The 26,406-nt window shown below is 28.1% G+C and overlaps 1 protein-coding gene across 1 annotated transcript in view; it reads right to left on the reverse strand.

Annotated features, from left to right (window-relative positions):
* The window catches only part of LOC139906483 (uncharacterized), a 141,985-nt gene that overhangs the window by 37,367 nt on the left and 78,212 nt on the right, over positions 1–26,406 (reverse strand). Inside the window, exon 2 of the mRNA XM_071891392.1 lies at positions 4,633–4,777. Within this exon, the coding sequence (XP_071747493.1) occupies positions 4,633–4,678 (46 nt within the window). The 5' untranslated portion in view covers positions 4,679–4,777. The remainder of the gene's footprint in view (positions 1–4,632; positions 4,778–26,406) is intronic.

Raw genomic sequence — 26,406 nt, forward strand, 5'->3', positions numbered from 1 at the left:
ATGTTGACAAGGTTGCATGTCTTTTATAGAATAATAGCCACAATATTATACATTTGTAGCAACCTAGGCAAGCTAAAGTATATGCATTAAAAAGAACAAAAAATCCTAAAATTAGTATCCATAAGAAGGGATAACTACATTTGTTGCTTGTATATTTGTAGTTTTTTTTAAGTTAGATCTTGTTTGTGAATTGAAACAACAGAAATTCAAATATTTGAATTTCATTGTTAATGAAACTATATAGAGTTTGGGGCCGTTGATGCTGGTTTTGACATAAAAGGATGGCCCATTAGGCCTGCAATAACGCTAACATTGAGAACTCACCAATGAAAACCCTGTACAGTCCTGGAGGAAGGTGTTTCTAAGAGTCACTTTTGAGAACAAATAAGTGAACGATGAAATTCACTAAAAGTAGCTCTTCTAGTTTGGGCCTACTCTATGTTTTGATAATAGATGTTCACATCTTCATCTCGTAATTTTTTGTCCCTAAAAATTTCGATTTAAATTTGTTAATTATAGTTAAATATTTTCATTATGTAATCGTTTGTTTAGAAATCATCTTAAGAGACAAAGCTATTATGAATTTATTTTCATTTTGTCAAACATACATTATAATTTATACTTCTGTTCCAATATATTTAATCGTTTATAATAAATGTATTAAGTATTAATTGTATTTAATTTTTGAGATAAGGGAATTTTTTTATTGTAATTGTTAATATCAATAAATATCTAATTTAATTTTTATATATTTATTTGTGGCAGATGAGATTCAATCACTCAATTGAGTTTTGTACACTCTTGATGAATAATGTTTAAATTCCTAATAACTGAAATGGCCTATGTCTATTTTTCATTATTGCAGATTAAATATTTTTTTATATATATTTTAACCTTATATCCTTAAGTTCAAACAATGTGATTCAATTTATTAAAATGAGCTCATCTATTTAACAAATATACTTTTTTAATTTTGTAAATAAATAAAAATCTTATTGATTATAGTAAGTCATTTTTTCGATGGATCTTTGCTACAGTCTGAACACTTAAAAATAATATCCTAAATATATTTTTAATATACTTTACGAGTAAATTTTGTCTCTTACTCTTCGACAAATGGAGCATCATTTTAATTTTATACCACTGAGGAAGATGGTTCTTCATGTTGAAAAATAATAAAATATCATTTCAAATATAACAATGAATCTTAAAGTTTTGAAATCTTTTCTTGATATTGAATTTCAAAAGTATACAAGACAACTCTTTTATAACAGTTCATTTATTTTTTTGATTAGGGATGTAGACGATGTAAGAGTTTATGCATGTTATATTTAATAGTGCAAATCAAACAGGTGGACGGTTCAACAGATATTTCTTCATACATAGTCCAAACTTGACATTTAATCATGCACATTGACTCCTTTTTGATCTGGTTATAAGATGCGATTATTGTTCTATACATATAAATTTCGCTAACTCTATCAAAAAAAAAAATAAGTACGTATTTTTTAACATATTCGGTTACTTCACCAATAAACAATACCTCCATTCATATTGTAATATTTAAGAAACTGTCCTTATATTTTATTTAAGATAAACATTTATTTTGACTTAATTCACAATATTGTTAAATGTATATAGTTACATGAAAATCAAGAGTCCTAATAAAATCAAAATATTGTAATATTTATAATTTTAAAACTTAATTATAAAATTAACATTTTAATAGATAAAAAAAATTAGGATTGATACAGAATAGGTAAGAATCTATTATTACGAGTATATACGGTAAGGAAAGCCGTTTCTTGTTAAATAATTAATTAATTCAGTACAATGTTATCATAACTTAACTAATAGTTTTGTTAAGTTATGATCTTCTTAATCTGAATTACAACAAAATTAGATGATTATCAATGATAAGAATGATTGCAAGTACATATTGACACATTTCATTATTTTTTTATTGATTCTCCATTTGAATGAAGGCCTAATTCGGAATACCATACGTTAAAAAAAAATACCACCTTATCAATAGTCATAAAGTATTTATTTTTTCTTTCTTTTTATTTTTCAAGAATACAAAGAAAGGAATGCCTTTATAGCAAAATAGATAATTAAATTCACTAAAAATTCATTAAAAATAGTAAAATTAACGAATAAATCATAAACTAGGGATATTTAAGAGAAATAACGTATTGAGTATAATCTAATTGAATATTTCGAGAGCATAATGAAAAATACAGTCTATAAAAGGTAGATTCAAAGGAATAAGAAGCATTTTTATAAATCTAGGGGAAATTCATTATTTAAAATATTTTTTTAGTATTAATTATTTTTTTTCTAATATTTATCTCCTTGGCAATCAAAGCAATGCTTAAATAACGGTCAAACTTGACGATTTCCATTATTTAATCACATTTTTGACAGTTAACCGTTTAAAGAGCGTGGTTGATACTAAATCAGAATCGACGACACAATAGTTATGCATGATTGGCTATTAGAATATCGGGACCATAATCACTATTTACAATTTGAGCTGTCGGCCTTTCTTTTTTTGCCTTTATTGTAGAACAATTGTAAAATATGACATATTTTCTCTTTGCTGATGTTCATCATTGACACACGGACAAATAATCACAAACTTCTTTTCCGTTCGAAATCTTATCTCTCTAACGTAATCCAATGTAAATTGATTTTACTTACACAATGCAAAAGACACATTACTTATGCCATGAATCTGAAAAATTATGGACTTCCATATACAACACCTATTATTTATTTTTTGAAAAAAGTAGTTTGAAATCATTCAAGTCAAGATTAGAAATATTCAATATTATTTTTTCACAGAGAAGAACCTTTGCAGTTTTTAATCAAACATTTGGTAGAAAAAAAAAGAATTAAAGACCCTATAGACTCAATAAAATTAATGCTTGACTAATGCAAGTCATTTCATTGTAGATTTAAAGTTGTAGAAAATGATAAAAAGAAGCCATTCTGAATTAAAGTTATGCGTTAAATAATACTTTAGTACAAATTACAACAATAAAATAAAAATTTTGCTTCATCATTTTGAAAGTTTAATTTTAATTGAGAATGTGCTTGAGAAATTGGACCACCAAATCCTGAGCAAAAAATTTTAAAGTTGTTCTTCTTTTTGAAAAGTTTTACATTTAATCATAAATTGAATCATTGTGTGTGTTCTACAAATATAAAAAAAAATTATATTTCATATGACATCATTCCCAATTTGGAAAACTCTCGACTGAATTTTAAATAAGACAAAACAAGAACATTTTTAGGTGACACTGACGCATATCACTTATTTCAAGGGGTGAATTATTTCGTTTTGGCCTAAACAATAATAATATTTGACTGGTATAGGATTTCTAAATCGAAACACAACAAAAATAAATATATTCCTTATTTAGTTTAAGTTTAATAAACACAAAACATATATTCTGAAATGATTATTAGTTAATTTTACTGTTTTTTCTCTCTTTCCCGCTTTTTTTTCTATTACTCCTTTGTGAATATGCATAATTAAAGAATAACGAATCATGTTGATTATAGCAAGAACCAAATGTGCACGTCTTTCAACAGAATAATATGATAATAAATTGTATAGATTACCAATATTGTAGTTCTCATTATTTTTGCATAATCTATTTATATTTTCTGAAAGGGTACTTTGGGTTAATGGGAAACTTATTTGGCCCTCATTTAGTTATCTACTTATTTAGTATTATCAATTTATACATAGGCCGTTATTATTACATAAATGAAACATCTATTTCTTTCATTCAATTCACAACACAAATACTTCCTAGAGTTGTGGAGCAACACCTAAATTACCGGGTTGTACAGAAGTTATGAGACTAAAATGAACATATAAAACACTGAGTTATTATTTTTGATACATCTAATAAATAAAATATTTTTACTAATATAAGTTATAATAGTAATATTAAGGATAAGATATTAAATATCATCATCGTAGGAGATAATTATGAAATACTTTTTTATCGATAAAAAACACTTGTCTTTTATTAATCAAAATTAAAGTTGGGGAAAATAAAAATAATATTTTCCCTCTACAAAGAAAAATATATCTTTGATGATATGGTGTATATCATATAAATTAATAGTTACATTTAAATATTGTTTAACTACCATAGTACACAAAACAAACTAACGACTTTTAAGCAAAATAGCTAATTAACTATTCTATAACTCTGCTAAAAATTGCTAATTTTACAGCTATATCTTAAACAATGGATATTTAAGATGTATAAAGAATTATATATAATTTGATCCAATAATTCGTGAGCAATCTCAAAAATTTTGGCGATAAAATCTAGATTAGAAAGGAATAAAGAGCTTTTTTACATATAAAAGGCTGTATCATATCCCATTTTACTAACGGAGAGCTCAAAAAAGGGAATTATGATCCGAAAGGAAGTCATAATATAGTTTTTGCATTACAAATTATTATTATTCAGCTGTATTTAAAGATGGGACCATCAGAAAAAACTGGTATTTATGAATTTGTACCCACACAATACTGGGAAGGATGCTCAACCCAATTACTTAACAAATGATTATTTTTTATATGAATATTTTAAATATACTTACATTGCAAATATGAAAGGAAAATCCAAATTGCAAATATAAAAGTCATGATAGCGTTGTTATATTTATCTTTCCCAATAGCAAAAGTTCCTTTCTCCAACAAGGGTTAAAGTGTTGATTGAATGTTCTCTTATTGTTGAAATATAATCTGAAAGGAAAAATAAATGTTTATATAATGAAGTATTACATTATTTTGATACACACTGTTAATAGTAATAAAATAATCAAAGATATACATGACAATTACATAAGTAGATATTCTTATTGATGCCAAAAATAACAAAAATACACCACAGTTGCTTTCCTAATTTTTATCATAAAAAGATTATCATTTTTATAGATACTTAAGAAAAGCATTAATTAATAAGTTATTAACTCATTTTGGAGTGTACAATATTGTCTACATATATTTATTCACAATATACTAAACTCTTTCGTAAAAGATAATAAAGTAGTTTTATTTTATTTTATTTTTTGAATCTTACAATTGTTATTTTTACTTACATTTTGCCCATCTCTATTTATTGTTGGACTTACCCCCTTTTAAAAAACGTAAATATCTTTATAAACGAATAATTATGCTGTAAGTTGTCAAAACAGCTTTGGAGAATTAAAATAACACGGTACTTATTGCCTATTACAAATTTATTGCACACATTTTAGGTCATATTTTTTAGAACTGTGAACTCTGTTGATAGTGAGTGAGTTATGCAGGAGGTCAATTAAATTATATACGTACTACTTTTCAATAATTTTTTTACAGTTTTATCTAAACTTATCTTTGGTAGTCATTAAGGATGTGAAAATTGTCTTATTTTTAATAAGGATACCTTTTCATAAAAGTAGTTATGTTTAACCTTGATAACTTCTATTTATTACCCTGTTAAACATCAAAAATAGTACAAGAACGACATATGATGAATTTAGTAGTTTCTGACCCCTTGATTCCAAATATGGCCATGTTTTTATTTATTAGTCTCATATACTTCAGAAAAGTACCCTGGCGTTTTTGTTATTTCGTCATTTTTTAAAGATTCAAAGCTTTTTTAAGGACTTGGTGTTGAAGATTATGATAAATTATGTGTACATATTTAAAAACCTAATGTTAAAAATTTATAAAGTGTATGTTTTTATATTTATAGCTAAAGTTATCTCTGTTTAAATATGAAAATTGCTGCTTTTAACTAAGTGGCTCATAGTTTCAATAAGAATATATTCAGAAAGTTTCAAAATGTCTTATTTAATAGCTAGAAGTCTTAGATTTAATTTAACAAAAAAAAAAAAACTAACTATCTATTATTGGCAATTTCAGATAATGCCACTTCAATATTTTTAACATAAATCTCTCTTTTGAGGGAATCTTATAAAAAAAAGTCCATATATTTGAATACACTTGAAGTAAGAAGCAATTGAACTTTAAATATGCCCAATATGATCCTCTTGCAAATAGATTTAGTGCTTATCAATGTGTTGGAAGAACTCATTGCAAATGAACTATCCCTGGTTACTAAAATTTAGTTTTGTGAGGACCTGCACCAAAGATCCTCTAGAGTGTGCTTCTTTTCGAATCCCTTATCCACTACGTGTTTTTCCATTTGATTATCACTCACAAAGATAAGGATAATTTTTACATCCCCAATAATAAAATGATTCATGCAAAACACTTCATCAACCACTAAATTTAATTTGTAATTGTAAATAAAAATTGTAAGGAACGATAAAAAACAATTATTCTAAAACTTCTTTTTACAAAATAAAACCATATTATTTTTTAATATTGAATTAATTCCATAAATTCAATTAGATATATAACTTTAAATTATCTGAATACTCATAAAAAGTTTATTTTTCATATTCTCATATAAAATGGATAATGATTGTTGTAATAAAGAAAAGAAAAACCAGGAAGCATAACAGATAATAAAAATGTTAATTTTTTTTTCAAATTGCTTGCTGTTATCGAGCAGACATAATTTTTTTAAATGATGACGTATTCTGGTTCTTTTAAAAATGTAGAACAAATATTCATTTAATATACAATATAAGCAGTCTTTGAAGTTTGTGTTTTTTTTTTAACTTTCGTGATGAGTTAGCAAAGAACAAATATGGAACAAAAGCTCGAGAAAGTAAACATTATTTTTTACTTTTTATACCGGGCCCAACAAAATAATTACAACATATAGCCTTTTTTTTTTAATTTAATTATATTTTGGTTCATTCGAGTAATCGTGACTGAAACACTCGACAAAGCTTTCCATGAGCCTCATCCATCAATACATCCTTTGTCCAAATCGAATGAATCATTCAAGCGTATCCTGAAGTCCCTACAGCTGTTGATGATCATCATCTAGTCCTTGCAGTCCAGCACTCCTCCAAAAAAATGGAGGATATTTTAGTGGCAAACGTGGCAGGCCTTAGACTGGACATGCGGCCACACAGTGAAGTCCAGGGAATTTACGTATAGTAGGATGGGCATAAGTAGTAATCCCTTTTTTCATCATTTTAATGAGTTAATTTAATAACTTTAACTGTTAGCCTCCCTTCGATGTATACAAATTTGCTTTTTGTGTGCTTTACCAATTTTGCTATGATATAGCTGTCTGACGGCGTCTATTTTTCACAGGAGGAAACGTTGTTGTATCAATAAACTTTACTAAACTTTTAGGTATCTGGATGACAGATGCTCTAGATATAAAAAGATTGAATTTGCAAAGGAGGAACAGTGTTGGTCCATAACAATGATTATTGTCGTGACTTTGAAATCAGGAGATCTCAAATGTTATGCTGGAGATCAACTGTGGGTCTGGCAACAAAACAAAGCACCTTGTCATGTCTCAGACAGGTCGCTGATGTATGAATTCATTGGAAAGAAAATATGGACTTGTAGCAATCCAAATCTTATTCTGGGAAATTTGAGGCTACATTGATCTAAATCAAAGGGAACATCTCATACGATTAAGGACTCTTTGATTACCTCCATCAACGAGACAATTGCCAGCATGCCTAGAAACTACCTCGTCAAGGTCTGCTCTTCATTCGGGAGTAGGATGCATCTCCTGATTGTTGCAGGAGATAAATAAATCAAATTAGTTATTTTCCAACATTTATATGTACAATTACAATCTATTTTGAAGTAAATCTGCAGAAAAATTTGGCTTCAGTTACAATTTAATAATGTATGCAAAATGTAACAATTTGATCTTAACGCCTTGCTCAGGAAAATTATTACCAATTATTGAAAAAAAATGCACAAGTTCGGATGGGTATATTAAATGACCAAAATTGCCAAAATGTTGAATATAAAGAGTGAAGCAATAAGTGCTTCCCATCAAAAATTGTTACTGACCACAGGGAAAAAAGGAGCATATTTAATAGTAGACGACCATAAAATCGCTTTAATTTTTAAATTTTTCATTCAAAGAGTTGGGAGATCAAACATTTATGATGTTTAAGGAGTTGTTTAAATTATCGATAATAAACTTTATCATTCTTTTTAAAAATTGACATACGATAAACAAATTTTTTTTTTATTATTTAAAAGTTTATTTTATGTAGCGAAGGTCAACTACATTTCAATTTTTGTATCATGAATAACAAAAATAAATTGGTATACTCACATTTTAAGATTTAAAAAAAAGTTAATCACAATGTATGAAAATATTTTTTTTTCAGACATTAGTCAATGGGACTCTATTTACTTTAAGCTAGTGTATTATGTTCAATATTTTTTGGCTAATAACATTAATTTGTTTTTGATTAGTGCCTATATAAAAATATGTAAATATTTAGAAATCAATGGTATTCTAAAGTTTCATAATAAACTACATTTTAAGTGCTCTGAGAACTTTGGTAAGTGCTCAAGTTCAAATAAAAGTACCTAACAATTTCCCATGATGCCTTTCAAAAGAAAAAAATAATCTTTTCATTAGTATTTCTATACACACTTCCCACGAAAAGGGTTTGCTCACTATCCTTTATTTTATCCCATGTGTGAAGGTTCGAACAAAGAGGTATCTTGGCATTTTACTATATTTTAAACCAAAGCTTATAACAGAAACCCAGTTTTTCTTCTTTCGATTTGATTGTAAAAGTATTGTTATGTTCTTATTTAACTTTTTGATTTACGAAATATTGAAAAAATGAAATAAAGATTTATTAAAGGAAAAATTCTTTATAAACTTTTGTTACATTATATATTCTTCTATATGCAACATTTTCAAGAACGTAAATATTTGAGAAGAAATTTCAATGTTTTCAAGGTTTTTATAAAAAATTTCAAAAAAATTGATTTTATTTCCATTTTTCAATAGAAGAAAATTGCTGAGCAAACTAAAATGGGTCTAAACTTTTGATCTTATGATAAAAAACTAACTATGTAAAATGCTGGATATTGTCAATAGGCATTGCGGACATGTTCAGTTACAAATATAAAAATTGAAAATCAAATAAAAATAGAATTTGGAATTAGAAGATAACAGTTTTATTTTCATCGGAGTAGCATATTAATAAATAAATAAAATTAGAGCTATAATAAAAGGGTTTTCATTAACAGCGCTCACATTTTTTTAAACAATGAAACGAAAACGGTTTGAGATATCGACGATTTCTTTATTTGCCGTTAAAATACATTCAAGTTAATTTATGAATAAAATTCGATGTCGTTTGAGTGACCATCACGTGCACGTTTTACGAAGTCCAATCGTTGAACCCAATTTTCGACTACTTTTCCGCATAAATTGGCTGAAACTGCAGCAATTTCGCATTGAATATTTGTTCTGAGATCTTCTAACGTCAACGGATTATGGGTGTAGACCAGGGCTTTCACGTGACCTCAAAGAAAATAGTCTAGAGGCGTTAAATCGCACGAGCAAGATGACCAATTGACTGGTCCATTTCCGGAGATAAGACGCTCACCAAACTTACTCTTCAATAAATCGATTGTAACATTTGCTGTGTGTGAAGTGGCACCGTCTTGTTGAAAGCACATATCGTCCCAGTCCATATCTTCTAATTCAGGCAAAAAAAAAAATCGTTTATCATGGTGCGGTAAACATTTCCATTCACAGTAACATGGCGATTGTCATCGTCGACAAACTAGTACGGGCCAATGACACCATTAGCATGCAATCCACACCAAACAGTAATTTTTTGGGGATGTAATGGTGCCTCATGAATCCCGTGTGGCTTGTTTCCGGCCCAATAGTGCATATTTTTCTTGTTAACAAAGCCATTGAGCCAAAAATGTGCCTCATCACTGAAGATGATTTTACATTGAAAATCAGGATCATTTTCGAATTTTCCTTCAGCCCATTTTACAGCCCACAGGAACATTATGTAGCGTGTATGTGGACTCAAATTTTTTCACCAAACGTTGAATTGTTGATTTAGCAGGTCGATTAACCATAAGTTGGTGTTAACGCTCGTAAAGTTTGGATTAAAGACTCACCACTTTTGTAATAAATTTTAATAATTTGCAAGCGTTGTTCGAGCGTGTACTGCTCAATGATAAAACTACAATTATTTTGGAGTACAGTTGTCAAAGAAACAATAACAAATATGACGTCGTTTTTGAAACCTATCAACGTAAAATGCAAGCGCCCTATTGAAAAACCCCTTTACATACTGAGTATAAATATTTATATGAATAGAACAAAGAACATATCAAATTGATTTTGTAGTCAAATGTCATTATTTGAAACATATTGGTTCTTAGTTAAGAATAATTCATTTTCAATGCATCTATCTTCATACTTATTTTTATATCATAAAAACCTCACAATGTATCTAACTTTTAATCTCATAAAAAATTAAACTAGCCAGGACCTGCAGGCTACGCCCTGCGGGCAGTGGCCTGATATTTGTCTTCGCCAAGTTAAATAATTAAGTACAACTTTTTAGACCATCAAAGACATATGTTAAAGGGCCGAATTAGTCTGGAACAACAAAGCCATAATGGTCTCAGGCAGGGTTAAGATTTCCTAATCGAGACCTAACACTGATATCCAGTCTCAGTGAGCTAGGGCCCTCCAAAACAATTTTAAATAATAAAATTCATTTTTTCTGAATTTGATAACGAAAGAGTTTCTCTTTCTATCCCAATATCTTCTTTTGTTGTTCTTATTGTCATTATTTACCTATTTTATTATTCTCATTTTTATACGTTTTACCTTTTATTATTATTTTAATAATTTGTTTTTAGATATTTTATTTTTTTAGGTGCATTTTTAAAACAACCATTGAAAAAACCATTGAAATACGGGAAATCGATCTTTTTATAAAAATATATGAATTTATTTATTATACCAAATTTTAACTGTATGCTTGAAGTCTCTATCTGTATCCTTTTGGTCAATGTATACATCTAGTACAAATACTACAATTTATATAGAAAATTAATTTATATTATTAAATACTGGATTTCTCGGAAATTTCTAGTTAGTGTTCCAGGAAAACTGAATAACGTAAGAAATTTTTTTTTAAATATGTAAATATCCCTAGTTTTAGAAAAGACTGAACAGATTTATCACTCATGAATAAAATAGGTACCTCATTTAATGTCATAGTGTTTTATGATTTTTTTCGAATCAGACAATATTACACTATAAGTATGTAGACATCTCAAAATATACATATTAGGATGTTGAAATATATTTGACACATTCATGTGAGTAGCAAACAAATAACTTTCCAATTCATAAGTGAAAAAAAAAAAAAATGGAGAAAAATTGATTTTAAAAGGTATTTTTATTATTTTCCACTCAATATAATACTGAAACGAAATAATGAAAACAAAGTTTAGTTCAAATAAACTACCCAGAGAAACAATTCATTTCTTTACAAATGAATTTACACCAACAAAGGAGTTTATATTTGAGTGCAAACTCCAAAAGATATGAGGTATTCTCCCAGTCATCCGAATTCTTAAATAGCTGAGAGTAAAATAATTCGTAACGTTTTATTTTCTCCCTTTTCAAACAATCCCCAAATTAAAAGTAGGATTAAAAAAGTAATGTAAATGTATTTTTTATTGACTTTGTATCTTGTGTTGAACTCGATATATTTCCATTATTAGTGTGAAAAATTATGAAAAGCAACATTTTTGTGTAGACGCTTTTATTTTATTTGTAATACATAGTGATGAGGAATTTTATAGCTTATTTATAGAAAAATATTAAATGTGTAATTTATCAAAAAAAAAAAGAAGGTATATTCAATAAAAAATATGCATCTCTAAGAGATTTTTTCAATTTTGTAATTTTTATGTCGTCCTATTTTGAAATATTAAAACCATTGTTTTAATATCTTGAATGGATTGCTTTTTTGTTTTAAGGCAAATATCTCAGTGCAAAACCAGGACATCAATTATCTTGCTGTTGTACCTTGCTGGAATTCAGAATCCAAATTCGAACATCTATAGATATATATAATTAAGTTGAAAGTATCTTCCTTCGATTGCCTTGAGTTTCTTTTTACGAGGCATGACGTCATGAATTGGGTATTTAAATTTAAAAAAAAAAAGGAGGATAATGTTGACTATTTGCTAAAACACCTTCATAAAATTTGGGATCAAATATATATTTAAAAAATATTATATATTATGGATTTTCTTCTATAATATAAGCTATATTATTCCACATCACTATATATAATATATGAATAAATGGAAGAGGGTAGAGGCAGTCATTGAGGCTAAGGGAGGGTTATATATGCAATAACAAATGTTGATTTCATTTTCAGTTATTGGAAATATATTAAATTTTGTTCTAAAGGTTTTTACGAACTAAGTTCTATTAAAGTTTGAAAAGCAATCTTCTGTATAAACTTAAATATGACACATGTAGTATGCTAAAAAAGTATTTACGCTCGAACCTGTTTTTTTTCTCAAAAGAATAATTTTAGAAAATAAGTTATGAATAAGTTTAATGGTTTAAAAAAAGTAAAGCTGGGAAAAATTTTTATTTTTATTTTAATCAATAAATATTCTTTTTATTTTTCAAAATTTTATCTACGATGTCATCGTAAAGAAATATAATTTTGCCTAATTTATTACCTTACAAAATAAAAACAATTTATCCGTACTCCTCATAATCAAAATACAAAAGCAGCTATAATACAAACCACCCTACTAGACATCCTATTATAATCCTTTTCTACTACAAATCTTTATGATAGTGTGTTTGGCTATCTATTTTGCTCTAAATTTTCCTTATTTTTTCTAAAAGCCATTAAAAACATATGTTCTAAATTTGTATTGCAATATTTTCAATACTTCTCAATTTCTTATTTTCTTCTTATAAACAATTTACACAGCGACTTAATTGTTTTATAAAATAATATATATAAGTCAAAAAGCAAAAACACTTACTCAAAGTGTTGTTTTAATGTTAATAAAAATACATTAAAATTACTTGCTATATTTGAATTTATTTATTCAAATCCATAGATAACTGTATAACATAAAGAATTAGTTAATTTTCTTCCAATTTGAGACACTTTATTTGACAATAAAAGATTAAAAATCCTACTTATTTTTTTTGACACTATAGCTTAATGTATAGATTTAAAACAAAGCAGCAAAAAACGTTTCTTAGCTTGATAAAATTACTAGTAGTATTTAATTGGTGCTTTTTTTATTCCAAACAAGACGTAATTTTATACTTTTTGTTATTTTAGCTTATGCTATATCTGATAATTTATCATTTCTCAGAATTCACCATGTTAATTCAATTAAAAGAATGACGTTACGTTGGTTGCTATACATATTTCTGGTCTAATAGTGTAAATATGAATATTTATCATGAAAAATGGTTTTATTGATTTTCAATGTATTCTCCAGCATGATTTATACGCTCTTGCATGCACTCAAACCAATTGTTGAAGCTCTTTTTCCACTTCGATTGAGATACCTCCAAAATATGGTTTTACACCGCTTCAACAGCATCTTCGGGAGCCTATAATCGATAACCACGCATATTTGCTTTATGTATGGGAATAAAAAAAGGTATTGGTTGCCAAGCCAGGGCTGTACGGCAGATGACCCATCAATTTGACATGGTGCTGGTCAAAAAGGTGCTGGTTTGAGCCGATGTGTGAGAGCTAGCATTGTCATGGTGAACAATGGTTCATCTTCTCTTCTTCGTTTTTCGCATTTCTCCGAAGAGTTCAGGCAAACAAATTGTGTTTTCCACTCAAAATTGACCGTCATACGATGCTCAAGTGGAACAGTGGCCACATGACCAGTTTTGCCGAAGAAATAGGTGACCATTTGCTTCGAAGTGCTTCTTCCACGAACAACTTTCGTTGGATTTGGCTCGTCTTCGAAGACCCACACGATCGATTGTTGTTTTGTTTCTACTCATACACGTATATCCATGATTCGTCACCTGTGACGACCTTATAAACGGATTTTGAAGCACACCAATCGACACGAGTCTTCTTTTGAGAGATTGTCAAATTGTGCGGGATCCAACAAGAACAAACCTTTTTTAAGGCCAGGTGTGCATACAATATCGAATATTTGCTTGTGAAAGAAATGCCCAAGGATGCCTCTGTCATGTCATGTCACATGGCGATCTTGCATTATCACTTCACGCACGGCATCAATGTTATCTGGCATAACGACCGTTTTGGACTACCTACACAGAATTATTCTTTGAGCGAGCGTCGGCCATGATTGAATTCATTGACCTAATTTTTCACAGTGCTATAGGATGGTACTTTATCACCATACAAAAATTTAAATTCATCAATGCACTCATGTCGTGATAATCCAGGACAAAGTTGTGAAAAATGATCGCACAAAAATGTTCAGGACTTAATTGCATTTTTTTGCTAAATTAATTTTTTTCAAGTCACTGTAAACAATATAAATGAAGGTCGTACACCAAAACATTCTAAGTACGATTATGCTACAAAAATGTCAAACTGACCAAATGAAATGTCAAATTACACCTAGCAACACTTAGTGCAGCTTAAGACAGAAATATATATAGCAGCCTACGGGTAGAGGCTGCTCAGTTGGTTAAAGCGCAATATCCATGTCATAATTAAGTATAGATTGCTTGAGGCGCTAGTGTTGCGTAAAACTACGTCACATGTTTTATATAATATATATTAATACTTAAATATTCTTTACACATTTTTGGTGATTTTGGGTGTTTACTTTTTGTGTCAATAAATATTATACATTTTGACGAAATAAAAGATGATGCCATTGCGTATTTTGAAAGAAACTTGTATTTGGGAGGGGATATTGGAGATGACTATTTGCGTCAGAATGGAACGACTCTTGAGTGTAAGAAAGAAGGTGATATCTGCAGAAAGGATGACATATTAAGAGATTGGCATGTGTTAGATGGATTAGCTGAAGAAGGAGTTGTAAAATTTACATGCTACCAGATCTGTTATTTGCACTTGGACAACGAATTAATAAAAGCATGGTGCCTTCTTTAAATCTAGATTTACCCCCAGCAATGAAAAGAGTAATAAAAATAGTAGGTTTTAAATTTGGATTTTACAGAAATAATATAGAACAATATCCATTGTTTAAAATACATTGTGGGAGACTGGAGCAGGATGAAGGATAAAAAAAGTTCAAGTCAATTTTTTCGTCACTAATGAGCATAAAGAATATTACATGTAGAAATTTGCAAATGCATGTAAATAGCAGAACACTAGTTTGCAACAAGCTTATAGGAAATCCCTATTAGACTAGCTTTGAAACCTTTGAATGTGGAGAAAATTGACACTCTATTGTATATGTCTACTCCATGTCATAAGACAAAAATATTTACAGAGTCGGGGACTAAAATTTCTGAAAATTAGGCCTGGAAGGAGAAAGGGTGGACTTTCAGGCTTAAACGAATGAAAAAGGGGAAAAGATCAGCTTTGGGGATAAACTTTTTTATGTTTGATAGAAAGGTTTCTGTTGATTTGCAAGAAGGAAAAATTTATAAGAAGTATGGATAGCTTAAAATATCATTTAACTAATTTAAGGGTAGTAGGGAATCAGGACGTCGGACAGTGGAAACTTTTGAGAAATCAACTTTTAGAGAACCCCCATCAACACCATTAAAATTGGTGATAGGGAACCAATTGTGTTTTTTAATCATCCTAATCGAGGAAGTATTAACACCTCAATTTATGTCAGTGCTTCGTGTCTTTTTTTTTTTTTTTTTTTTGTTTGATAATTGCTTTGTCTTATTTGTTTGCCAAATTTTACATTGTAGCTGGGCATGTGATGAAATATAGAAAAAAAAAATATTCTGTACACATCAACATATAAAAAATATAGATAATTTTTTATAAATTATTTTAGTTGGAAAAAAGATGACGCCTTCTTGAGTAAAAAACAACCTCGTTATTAAAAAGTTTGTTGTTATTATTTATGTTCTCTATACTTAAATATATTCAAAACTCCTAATGGACAAAAAATTATGTGACAAGGAACACAACCTTGTTAAAATATTGATCATTTGGTCTTCTTTTCTCCACTTAAGGTATAACTTAAGTTTAAAGTTATCTCTATCACCAGATTGTTGCATCTTAAAGTACCATATTTTTATGACCTTCTCTTAAGTGTTGTTTTTACTTTCACCGCAATTTAGACACTATTCCCATCCATAGTCATATTTTTTTTTCCAAATAACAAGGATTAAAAATATAGAAGTATTCTATTAATTCTTACCAACATATAAGCCATTTTTAAATTTAGAATGATCACAACATAAACTGTATTTCCATCTTGACATATGTTCTTAGATGTAAAATTGTTATTGGACATTCATTGTGTAATATTTTTTCAAAAGTAACATAGGCATAAAGAAAAAAAATTCTTATCAACTAATCACTTTTGTTGTCTAAAAAACACTCTATAGCTCACTATACAATACATTTTGGATAAATTAATCTACTACAATAAATGTGTAAATGTTGGCTCTAGCGAAGGTAGTATTTATATAGCATTTCAGATAATGATGGTTTTTAAATTTGATAATATAATATTACTCTTTTGGAAATGCAAATCTAAAAACAACAGTCAATTAATAAAGTACTTTTAACAAGCTGTAATGAAATGAATGTATCAAGTTACAGTTGGTTATTTGAAATCACCGATGCTTTAAAAAATAAGCTGCAAATACCCGTAATATAACATTATTTTTTAACATCAAGCATTTATTAAGAGTAAAAATATGTTATACTTATATTTAAGATTGTAAATGACATGAAGAAAAAGTAACCAACAAATGATATATTTACTGTGACAATCTGAAAAATCTTTGGAATAAAGTAGATGACTTGAAATGTCGTGGTATTTTAATAGCTACAAGCAGATGTTACTGAAGCATACTTCAAACTTTTAGGGTTAATCTGTCTTTTTTATTGTTTTTGTACATATTAAAAGTGAAAAGGTTTGCAATTCTATTTGTAAATAAAAATATTCTTATTTATTAAAATGTCCTTTCAATGTTGAGTATTTCAAATATAAAAAGATTTAAAATAACTTAGTAAATTAAAAAAACCAACATTTAAATAATAATTATATAATAAAAATGAATTTTAATTTTATAAGATATTTTAATACTTAGTTGGGTAATTGAAGCTTATAGGAAAAATATTCGGCATTGATGGTATATAAGTATGTATATTTAAATTTGTTCTTAAAATCTTGTAAAAAATATATTTTTTTATAAAAGAGTAGAGAAGATGTCAAAAACACTCAGAATGAACCCCAGCATCCACTAAATATAAATCCTTCAATATATCATGGAAGGATCTGAAAAAGACATTCCCCAAAAAGACAGAAAATGATATAAATCAGACTTATTATATTAACGTGTCTCAAAAAAGAGTAGTATGTTTTAAAAAATGTTTAATCTATTTGATTTCAGCTACACACAAACGATTTTTTATAACTCTAGAAAAAAAAAATGAGGGTGCCAAATTGATCTTTAACTTTAACGATGATCTTAGTTTAAGTAAGACGAGACATTTCATACTTAAATATAGATAAGAGAAAAAGTACTTGTTTTAGTATTAGTTATAAAGTGTTATTTAATTCATTAGCCTTAAAATAAAAATAAAAATGTCAAATCCGAATTCTGGAATGAAACAAAATGTAAAGAATTTCATATCTTAATGACTCCTCTAAATTTTAAGAGATATAGTATTTTTAATGGATTTTTTCTCCATTAATGTTGATGTCCTTTGCAATCAAAATAGAGGTTACATGAGGGTCGCACTTGACAATTTCTATTATTTTAAAGATTACCTGAACAAAAACGACGGAACCGAAATTGTTTATAATTCGTAATTTCAGTATCAAGACCATAAATAACAAACACAATGTCAGCCTCTTGGCTTCTGTTTCTCTTCGTTGGAATAAAAATTATGATAAATATCGTTTAGTTTCCTTCTGCTGGTATCCACTTTTACCCCCACTCAAACGATACGAAGTCAAACAATCAACAAATTGTTTAAAAAGTTTTTTAGTAAGAAATCTATTTTTTTCTTCTTTTTTTACAACATGCACGGTAAACCTATTTCCAATGTTTAACGCAAAAAAACACAAAACCAAAACCACCTACGTGTAAAATAATGGATTTCCTTTCCCTACACCTATTAAAAAGAAATGATGTTCAACCTCTTCTTTAAATTTTTTTGTGGAACACCTAAATATATAAAAAAATTTAAACTGTTAAAATAGAGTTGAAAACGATTCAGATAAGTCATCCATAAGGAAATTGATGTAGTAGTAATTAATTAATTATCTCATACTAAAAAATTAAAGATACTATTTTTAAATTTTCAATTTTGTTATGGTTTTGTTTATATAAATTTTTAGTAGAGGTTTACTTAGTTTACCAACTGTGTCATTAAAAAACTATTAACAAACGGAGAGCTAAAATATACTGATTTTATTATCTATAGTACATAGGTGGGAGATGAGAAAAGTGACTAGCATTTGTGACGTTTTGTTTATTTTTCTTACTGATGACGTCGGAATTGTCTCATTACTTTTACAATGAGAGGAAAAAATGATGTTAATGCTCAGGCAATAGTTGCAAAGACACTCACATTTATTTACGATTGTTGAACAAACAAGACTCCTCTTCCTGAAAGTGTAATCAAAACAATCGCATGATATATTCAAACAATGGACTTTTAAACTGAAAAAATTAATATTTTGAGTGGAATAAAAAAGGGACTGTTACCCCATTCTTTTAAGAACATTGGAATCTTATGGTTTTTTTTTAAAAATAACTTGAAAAAACTCTGTTTTTTATTGATTTATTGTATAATTTAAACTATTGATCTTTAGTGGTAATTGTGTATCTGTGAAAGGAAACAAATTAAATGAAAAAAATAAAAATTCAAGGGCCTATAGAAATAAAAAATTGCCCTTTGAAGACTGAAGCTTTACAAAGATAATTTTTAGAATAAAGTACAAAAGAAAATAAAATTAAAATTGCACCTTTAAAATTCGACACCCTAGTATCTAGACTAAATAAAAAAGTATTTTCTTAACCATTTGACCTTTTATATGACCTTTAAACTGTATTTATGAACTTACAATATTAGATAACTATTGCTCTAAGCATAAAAAGGCTTTAATAATTACTTATTACTTTGAAAATATACTTAAAAAATATGCATTTATGGATAATAAGTAATTTTGGGAGTACAGAGAGGGGTTGACCGGAATTTTGCCCTAAGTGCTTAAAAGATCATTTTGCATCTCAAAAGTTGTACTAATATTGAATTTAATTTAACCCCCCTCCTCTTCCTAATCAAAGTTTGAAAGAATACAAAAGTAAAAGTTAATTATTTTATTTATGAAGATTTCAATACATTATAAAATCTTGTCTTGCATTTATTCATGGTGATAGGCATTATTCTAACCTAAAAAAACAAAAATATTTATCATGTTTTTTTAAAGCTTCTCCATAGAGCAAAAGAGAAAATAATTTAATATTATTTAGATGTTATCTTTCTGAAAATGTAAAAAAATAATGTGTGTTCCACTTACAGCCTCACATTTGTCTCTCTTTTTTTCTTTTTTTCTTCCATTCGGCAATTTTAAAAATAACTTTGTTAAAATTTATTATATATTAGAACAGTGTTTATCAAAATTTTCATGGAACTTAACTAAAAATATTATTGAATATATATTCAAAAAAGTAAATAGTTTTTGCCATTTTTATAATTTCATTAAGATGTTTTACCTAATGATAATCTTGTAGGGCAATGAAATTCTGGAATGGAAACGTAGTTCCCATTCCATATGACAACTTTGCCAAACAACCTGTAATAAAAGTTCGTATGCATCCATTCTACAGTAATTTCTGGTACAAAGGCAACCTTTTCGAGATCCCACGTAGTCATTCAATTCACTATCTGGCAAATGTGTGCAAGGGGTTCCAGAGACGGGTTGAGGTTGTCATTGAGGCTGATGGCGGAGAGATTCATAATTAAAGGACGTTGTTTTATTAAAAAATATTATAGAATCAAATTTTCCATGTACAGCATCCTCCTGCTCTATTCTGAGTATTTCAATGACAATTTAGTGGAATGTCTCAATAATTGTTCTACACCCGGTACGTGTATACAACTACCCTTGTTCATATTTTATTATTATGTATAAGATAGTTATGCCAATGAAATTTACATATACTCTCCATTATATAATAAAGGCATTTTTCGACATATGATTTCTTTTTTATTCATCTGCGTGTAGTATATGTTTTTTTGCATTAATGAACATTAATGGTATTTTATAGTTTACAAACATGAATCCTTCTAACCTAACCCAACTTGTGTGTGTATATTTATTTATCCTTTAATAGAGGATATATAATCTATATATTTTTTTTATTCTTAATAAGTAAACATGGCTTCTAATTAACTTTCTCCTGGACCTAGGGAATAGTTTTTTTTTCCAACTAAAGTAAAGCTTATTGTTTTTGGTTTGTAGATATCCCATAAGTAAGTTAGTTAGTTTATAAATGCATCCCCTAGGATAGTCAAAATAAGTGAGCTGTACTGTTGTTTCTTCATTAGTCATTTTAGTCCTTGACAAATATCTAATCTTACGTTTCTAGGTAATATTTTTTCCCACTATGGTTACTAAAATTTCACTATTTTTTTTTTTCGGAATAATGATCAGAGAAGACCGTGCAGCTCTTCTGAATGTGTCTTGCAAAGATAATTTACTCTATCACTATCTGTCTTGTGCTCATGCCTCCTTTCTAACAAGCAGCACACACGAACCAGCTGTATGCTCACGAAGAACCAACTAAAATAAAATGGTAAGAATAGGAAGCACTATTGTTAGAGCTATTATACTACTACTTAGAAATTTAAAACATGGTAAACCCTCACCACTAAAGAGATGTTTCAAAAATAAAATGTTTCTTTTCAAACTGCAAACGGTTGAAGTGTCCCTGTATTAATAGCTCGTAAGTATTTTAAAATTTTGAAAGTTCAAATATTTTTAAAACAAACTAAAAACAGATTTTTTAACTCTTTTAATTGGAAGAACAATGTTTATCTTAGCAGCTTAACTTTTCTGACGTTTGAGGGATCAGCTTCAAAAAGCAATGAGAACAAGGCAATAAAAAAATATCCCACTCTGTTTAAAAACAACAATCACTTTGATGATATATTTCACAAATCAAATAAACTGGTCTAAGGTATGAAAACTGTAAATTCATCATTGTGTAAAAAGTCAAGTTCAATTGAAACTTTTTTTAATAATTATAATAAACCCAAAAGGAGAAGTTGATCTTTGACTTGGTGTCTGTATCATCTGTATCTTGGCTATAAAGAACTCTATCTTGAATGCCTACCTCACATTTGCTGAGAAATATTCCACTGTGTCAGGGGGACTCAGTATTTTCTTATAATGCTGTCAGATATCAGTCCAATTTATTTTAACAATAAGAGCAATAGGAAAGCTAAATTAGAGGATTTGGAAGAAAATTGGGATGTTACTCTATAAAAACGGAGAATTTGCTTCTCAGATATATATCTGCTCTTTTAGTTTAGATCAAATAACTTGGCAGTACATACATAAACCATTTTTCTAAGAAAGAAATAGTATTATAAAGAATAAAATAAATAACTTTGTTGTACACGTTAATTATTTTACTCATCAACAAGAAAAAAAAGGAGAGGAAAAAAACATCTTATCTTTGTGATCTCATTCTTTTCCCCTTGTATCTAATTATGTTTTTGTATTAATCTCCTAATAAGCTTTAATGGATATAAATCAAAGACTACTTAATAAAAAGAAGTATAATAAATATGGTGTTCTGAGGGGTTTCATTTATTAAGGAAACTACTTATTAATTTAGAGAGTCGTAATTATCATAGGTTCAAGGGAGTATATTCTTTTTGTAAGTGCAATAGTGTGTTTCAATACAATTGAAACCTGTAAAATGAACTAATTTGGCTTTAGAACTAAAGTTGTATAAACTATTATCTATTCCAGTCGCGTTATTTGCCCCTTTTCGGTGGGAAGCTTGAAATATGTACTTAAAACGTTTTTGAAACTCCACCCTCATTAATTATCATAACTAATGATCTAAATGTCAAAGGAAAAAAAATAATATGACGTCATTTTTTCAATAACGGAAACAAAAAATGAAAGCCCCTAATGAAAAATCCTTTATAAGTGATTATATAACGGTGTCGATAACTTTTGAGGCTAATAATTAAGTATTAGAGTCATTAAATAAATTGTCAGCGTCTACTTTGTCTAAATTCTGTAAATTTGGTCACTTATAGTGCCGCAATATAATTATAAAATATTGTTCTTTGCTTCTTTTTTTTTCAATATTTAATTTATGAACAATTTTACATTCCATCGTAAAGTGTTTATAAACAATGTAAATGCTTTACTTGCTAATCTATTCACTAATAAAGTGTACTTTATATGAATACTCTAAAAGAACAAAAAACATAAGATATTTGCCTAATCCTGAACAAATTTGTAAATCGAATAAAAAAGAGAAAAAAATTACCTTTCAAACCCCAACAAATTTAAAGTCACATAGCTTTCGCATTTTTCATCACATCAATTATTGCAGTATACTAAACCAACAATAAATAATTAATAAAAAATTTAAACTATTCATTGATAAAAAGCAAATGATAGGTGGAATGTTATTTTATCGAATAAAAAAAAAAAATACATAGTTTGATGACTTTGAAGGACCAAATATCAAGTCTTACGATGCATTTTTGTATGTATTTCAGAGATTTATTTTATAATCTTTCTAATATTTTAAAAATATTCTTATAAATAAGGCTATCATGAATAAATCTCAAAATGGGACACAATTGTCGCGTCGATGTGTAAAGCCTTATTGACTTGGAGGTGTTTATTTTGATTTTCCTATTGTAAGTATACAGTTAGGGGTCAAACCGAGACCCAACCTTACTTCATACATGTATATACTACTATAGGTGTACACTTATCTTGTGCTGAATCTTCTTTAGATGAAACTAGAGTCCTCTATTGGTTTTTAACAAAGTCAAAAATATGTGTACTTAACTCAAAGTTACCAGAAGTCATAACTGCCAGATCCTTCATTATTTATCATTCCTCACACCTTCACGACTAATCATGAAGGAACTATTGAAGGAGTATCTTGTATTAAAAAATAACTTACTAACCCCACAAGTTGTTTTTGGTTTTGGACTAAAACTTCATAAGTAATCTTTTAATAGTGGTTGTGTAGTGATCGATGAACAGACACATTTGGTTAGATAAAATTAGAGAATAACTTTTCATTTTGTATGAGCAAACTAGCGTGTAGTTACTCCTTATTCTGATGTCATCTTTTTCATAATGAATTAAAAATGACAGGCCCTTGAGAAATAAAAATAAGGGTTCTAATAAAATCAACAAAAACTCTTACACTAAAAAAATGCTTCAGATTTACAGCCATAAAATGTGATCCATATATCTTCTTCACTTTTCTTTACTTTATCGATCTTATAAAAGCTCGTTGCTAAACTTTATCTATATCTAATCTATAATTTACATATTTGTACTCCAGTTTCTATTATTTTTAAATATGACGCACTGTGTCTAAGGTACACACCCTTGGTTTTAAAAATGAGTCCTTTAGAGACAGACAGACACAATATTCTTTATTAATATAAACGATAATTTTACTTAACCCTGCAAGATTAAATGACAAATAGTCAAAAACATAAGAAACATTCAAAACTTTTTTCCATACTTTGAAGCATGGAAAAAAGGTTTGAAGTATGTACTGAATGTATTTAAATATCTTAGCTGTTATTTATACAATGTTATATTTTCATGTTGAAATAGCGTGTAACAACTGAAGTAAGAAAAGTATTTAAAAAAAAGTGTTTAGTTGTTTAAGAGGATCAACTTATTTAAGAACACTTTTTTTAACATTTTTTTTTCCTTTTTTGAAATTGACATTCTGTCAAAGGGCTCTTTGTATTTAAAAGAATAGTGAAACTACCAAAACGTTTTATATGGATATAATAATAGTGAAATAAATTGGTATTGTTCCTTTTTGCTTAAACTTTCATAACTGTATATTTATATCACATTCTGTAGGGTAGACCAGGGAGAAATGTAATAGTTTTTGCTCCTGGATCAATGACGCATTATCAACAAATTTTTTAACTTAGACTACAATGGTATGTTGCTTAATATTTTTATTTAAATATCATGAAAAATAATGCAATTAAGAATTAATCAAAATATGGGACACGAGTGTACTGTCGATGCAAAGCCTTAATAATTTTTGAAAATAAATTCATAGCTAGAAAAAAGCAAATTAAAAATCAACCAAATCAACTTTAGATGAAAAGAAGGTAAAAAAATGGATAGCTCATCGTAAAATACAATGTAAACATTAATGAGAAGAAGGTAATGAACTGTTAAAGATGTTTTTCCCAAAAACTACATTTGGTATGTTGCAATTATTCCCATAGCCAGAGATGGTTGTAACTATATTTGGAGAAAATATGACCTTTATATTTGCAAAATTAATAACAAAATCGAAAATTAACAAGGTAATTCTTACATTTTAAGAATGATTTTGAAGAAAGCAGATTTGCTGTCATTAAGTTTTAATATATGTATTAGCTGCAAGTAGACATTAGATTAAGGAAATAATCAAAAATCCCTCTCCTTATATTGAAAGTAATGGAATGATCCTGAAATCGATTTTTCAATTCACTCTGAGTCCAACAAAGACTTGCACTCCACCAACAAATCCTCATTTTTATAACTTGTCTTTCACACTCATGAGATTACTTTTTAGTTATAGGTTATCTCTCTGTTATAAAAATAAATATGATAACTTAAAAAAAATATAAAATACAGATTATTTGGCAACTACAAAATTTCGCACTCATCCAATGATATATTTTTAATACCTAAGTTTTAAAAGTATTTAAGGTCATTTTAGGTATAGTAAAATAACTGATTAATTAACAGAGCCGATGAGTTAATAAAGAAAAAGGGAAATCTAGAGTCACAAAAATTAATTGGCTAATGTCATCGGCGTGAAGTCAACCAATAAAGTTCAAAATAAAAGCCCTGATAACAAAAATACAGCTGTCCTATACACGACGAGGACTTATAAAAAGGCAATAACTTGAGGGATGGAGAAAATGGTCAAGAGATCAAAATCAATGATGGACAGTTTTGACAGGAATTGATTACTGATTATGTATACATAAATGGCTAGAAAAACAACTCGTCTGATAAATGAAAGGAGTGTACAAGGGAAATTATATACAATAGTAAAGAGTTAAAATTTATTTTTTAACCCTTTTTTTATTTCATAAATTTTTTTTAATGTGATCTCATAATCATGTTTATTAATTTAAATGTCAATTATTGTTTAATTACCTATTACTATTACTGTTGGATGACTATGTAATAAGTAAAAGTACTAATTTATAACGCTTATTATACGTTTATAAGTTTAAGCTTTAAAAAAAAATCAAACTGTGATTATTAATGTTATGGTAAATTGTATTTGATTGCAAAAAATGTATAATAATATGATTTATCGTAAATTCAGTAACACATTAACTTTTTCAATACAAATTTATTGATCTATCAAGAAATTATCTTATTCTTCAAAATAAGCTTGTATTCAATTACTAAAAATAAGAGGGCTGTAGCTGGACAAGAACTATTTCAATATGCATGAAAAATCCTTTGTTTCATTTAGTTTCAATTTGCAAATGTCCCTGTTCTTCCCTTTGTGGATAATATACATGTTGCGAAAAAAAGGTTAAACTTTTGCTATTTTTTTCTAATGATCATATTAATCATTCTTTTTGTTATTGTTGATGACAGTCACGACATGACAACAATAGATACATTGCATTTTAGAAAGGGGGGGGGGAAATTGGGCTTGGTTTTATTTATTATAATTAATATGTTAGTTTTTAATGTATATGAAGAGGGGAAAAGACGTTGTTTTGTTCTGTTAGACATAGTTGAGTATACTAATTAGTCTCTTAATGAGTCTCAGAAACTTTTATAAGTAATAAATAAATTAGCCAAATAATATTATTTAAATATAAAGTCGTTGAATGTTAGTATTACACATGATTTAGTAAGTCATTTGTGTTTGGATCATGGGAAGAATAAAAAATGAAAAGGTCTAGCTTGAGCTCTGATATATCCTTTCAAACATAGTTTATTCTTCTATATTTCTAAAACTGATTTGAAAATTTACACAATCTGTATGTGCAATTGGAAGCGCT

The sequence above is a fragment of the Lepeophtheirus salmonis genome, chromosome 10 (assembly GCF_016086655.4).
Source record: "Lepeophtheirus salmonis chromosome 10, UVic_Lsal_1.4, whole genome shotgun sequence".
NCBI lineage: Eukaryota > Metazoa > Arthropoda > Copepoda > Siphonostomatoida > Caligidae > Lepeophtheirus > Lepeophtheirus salmonis.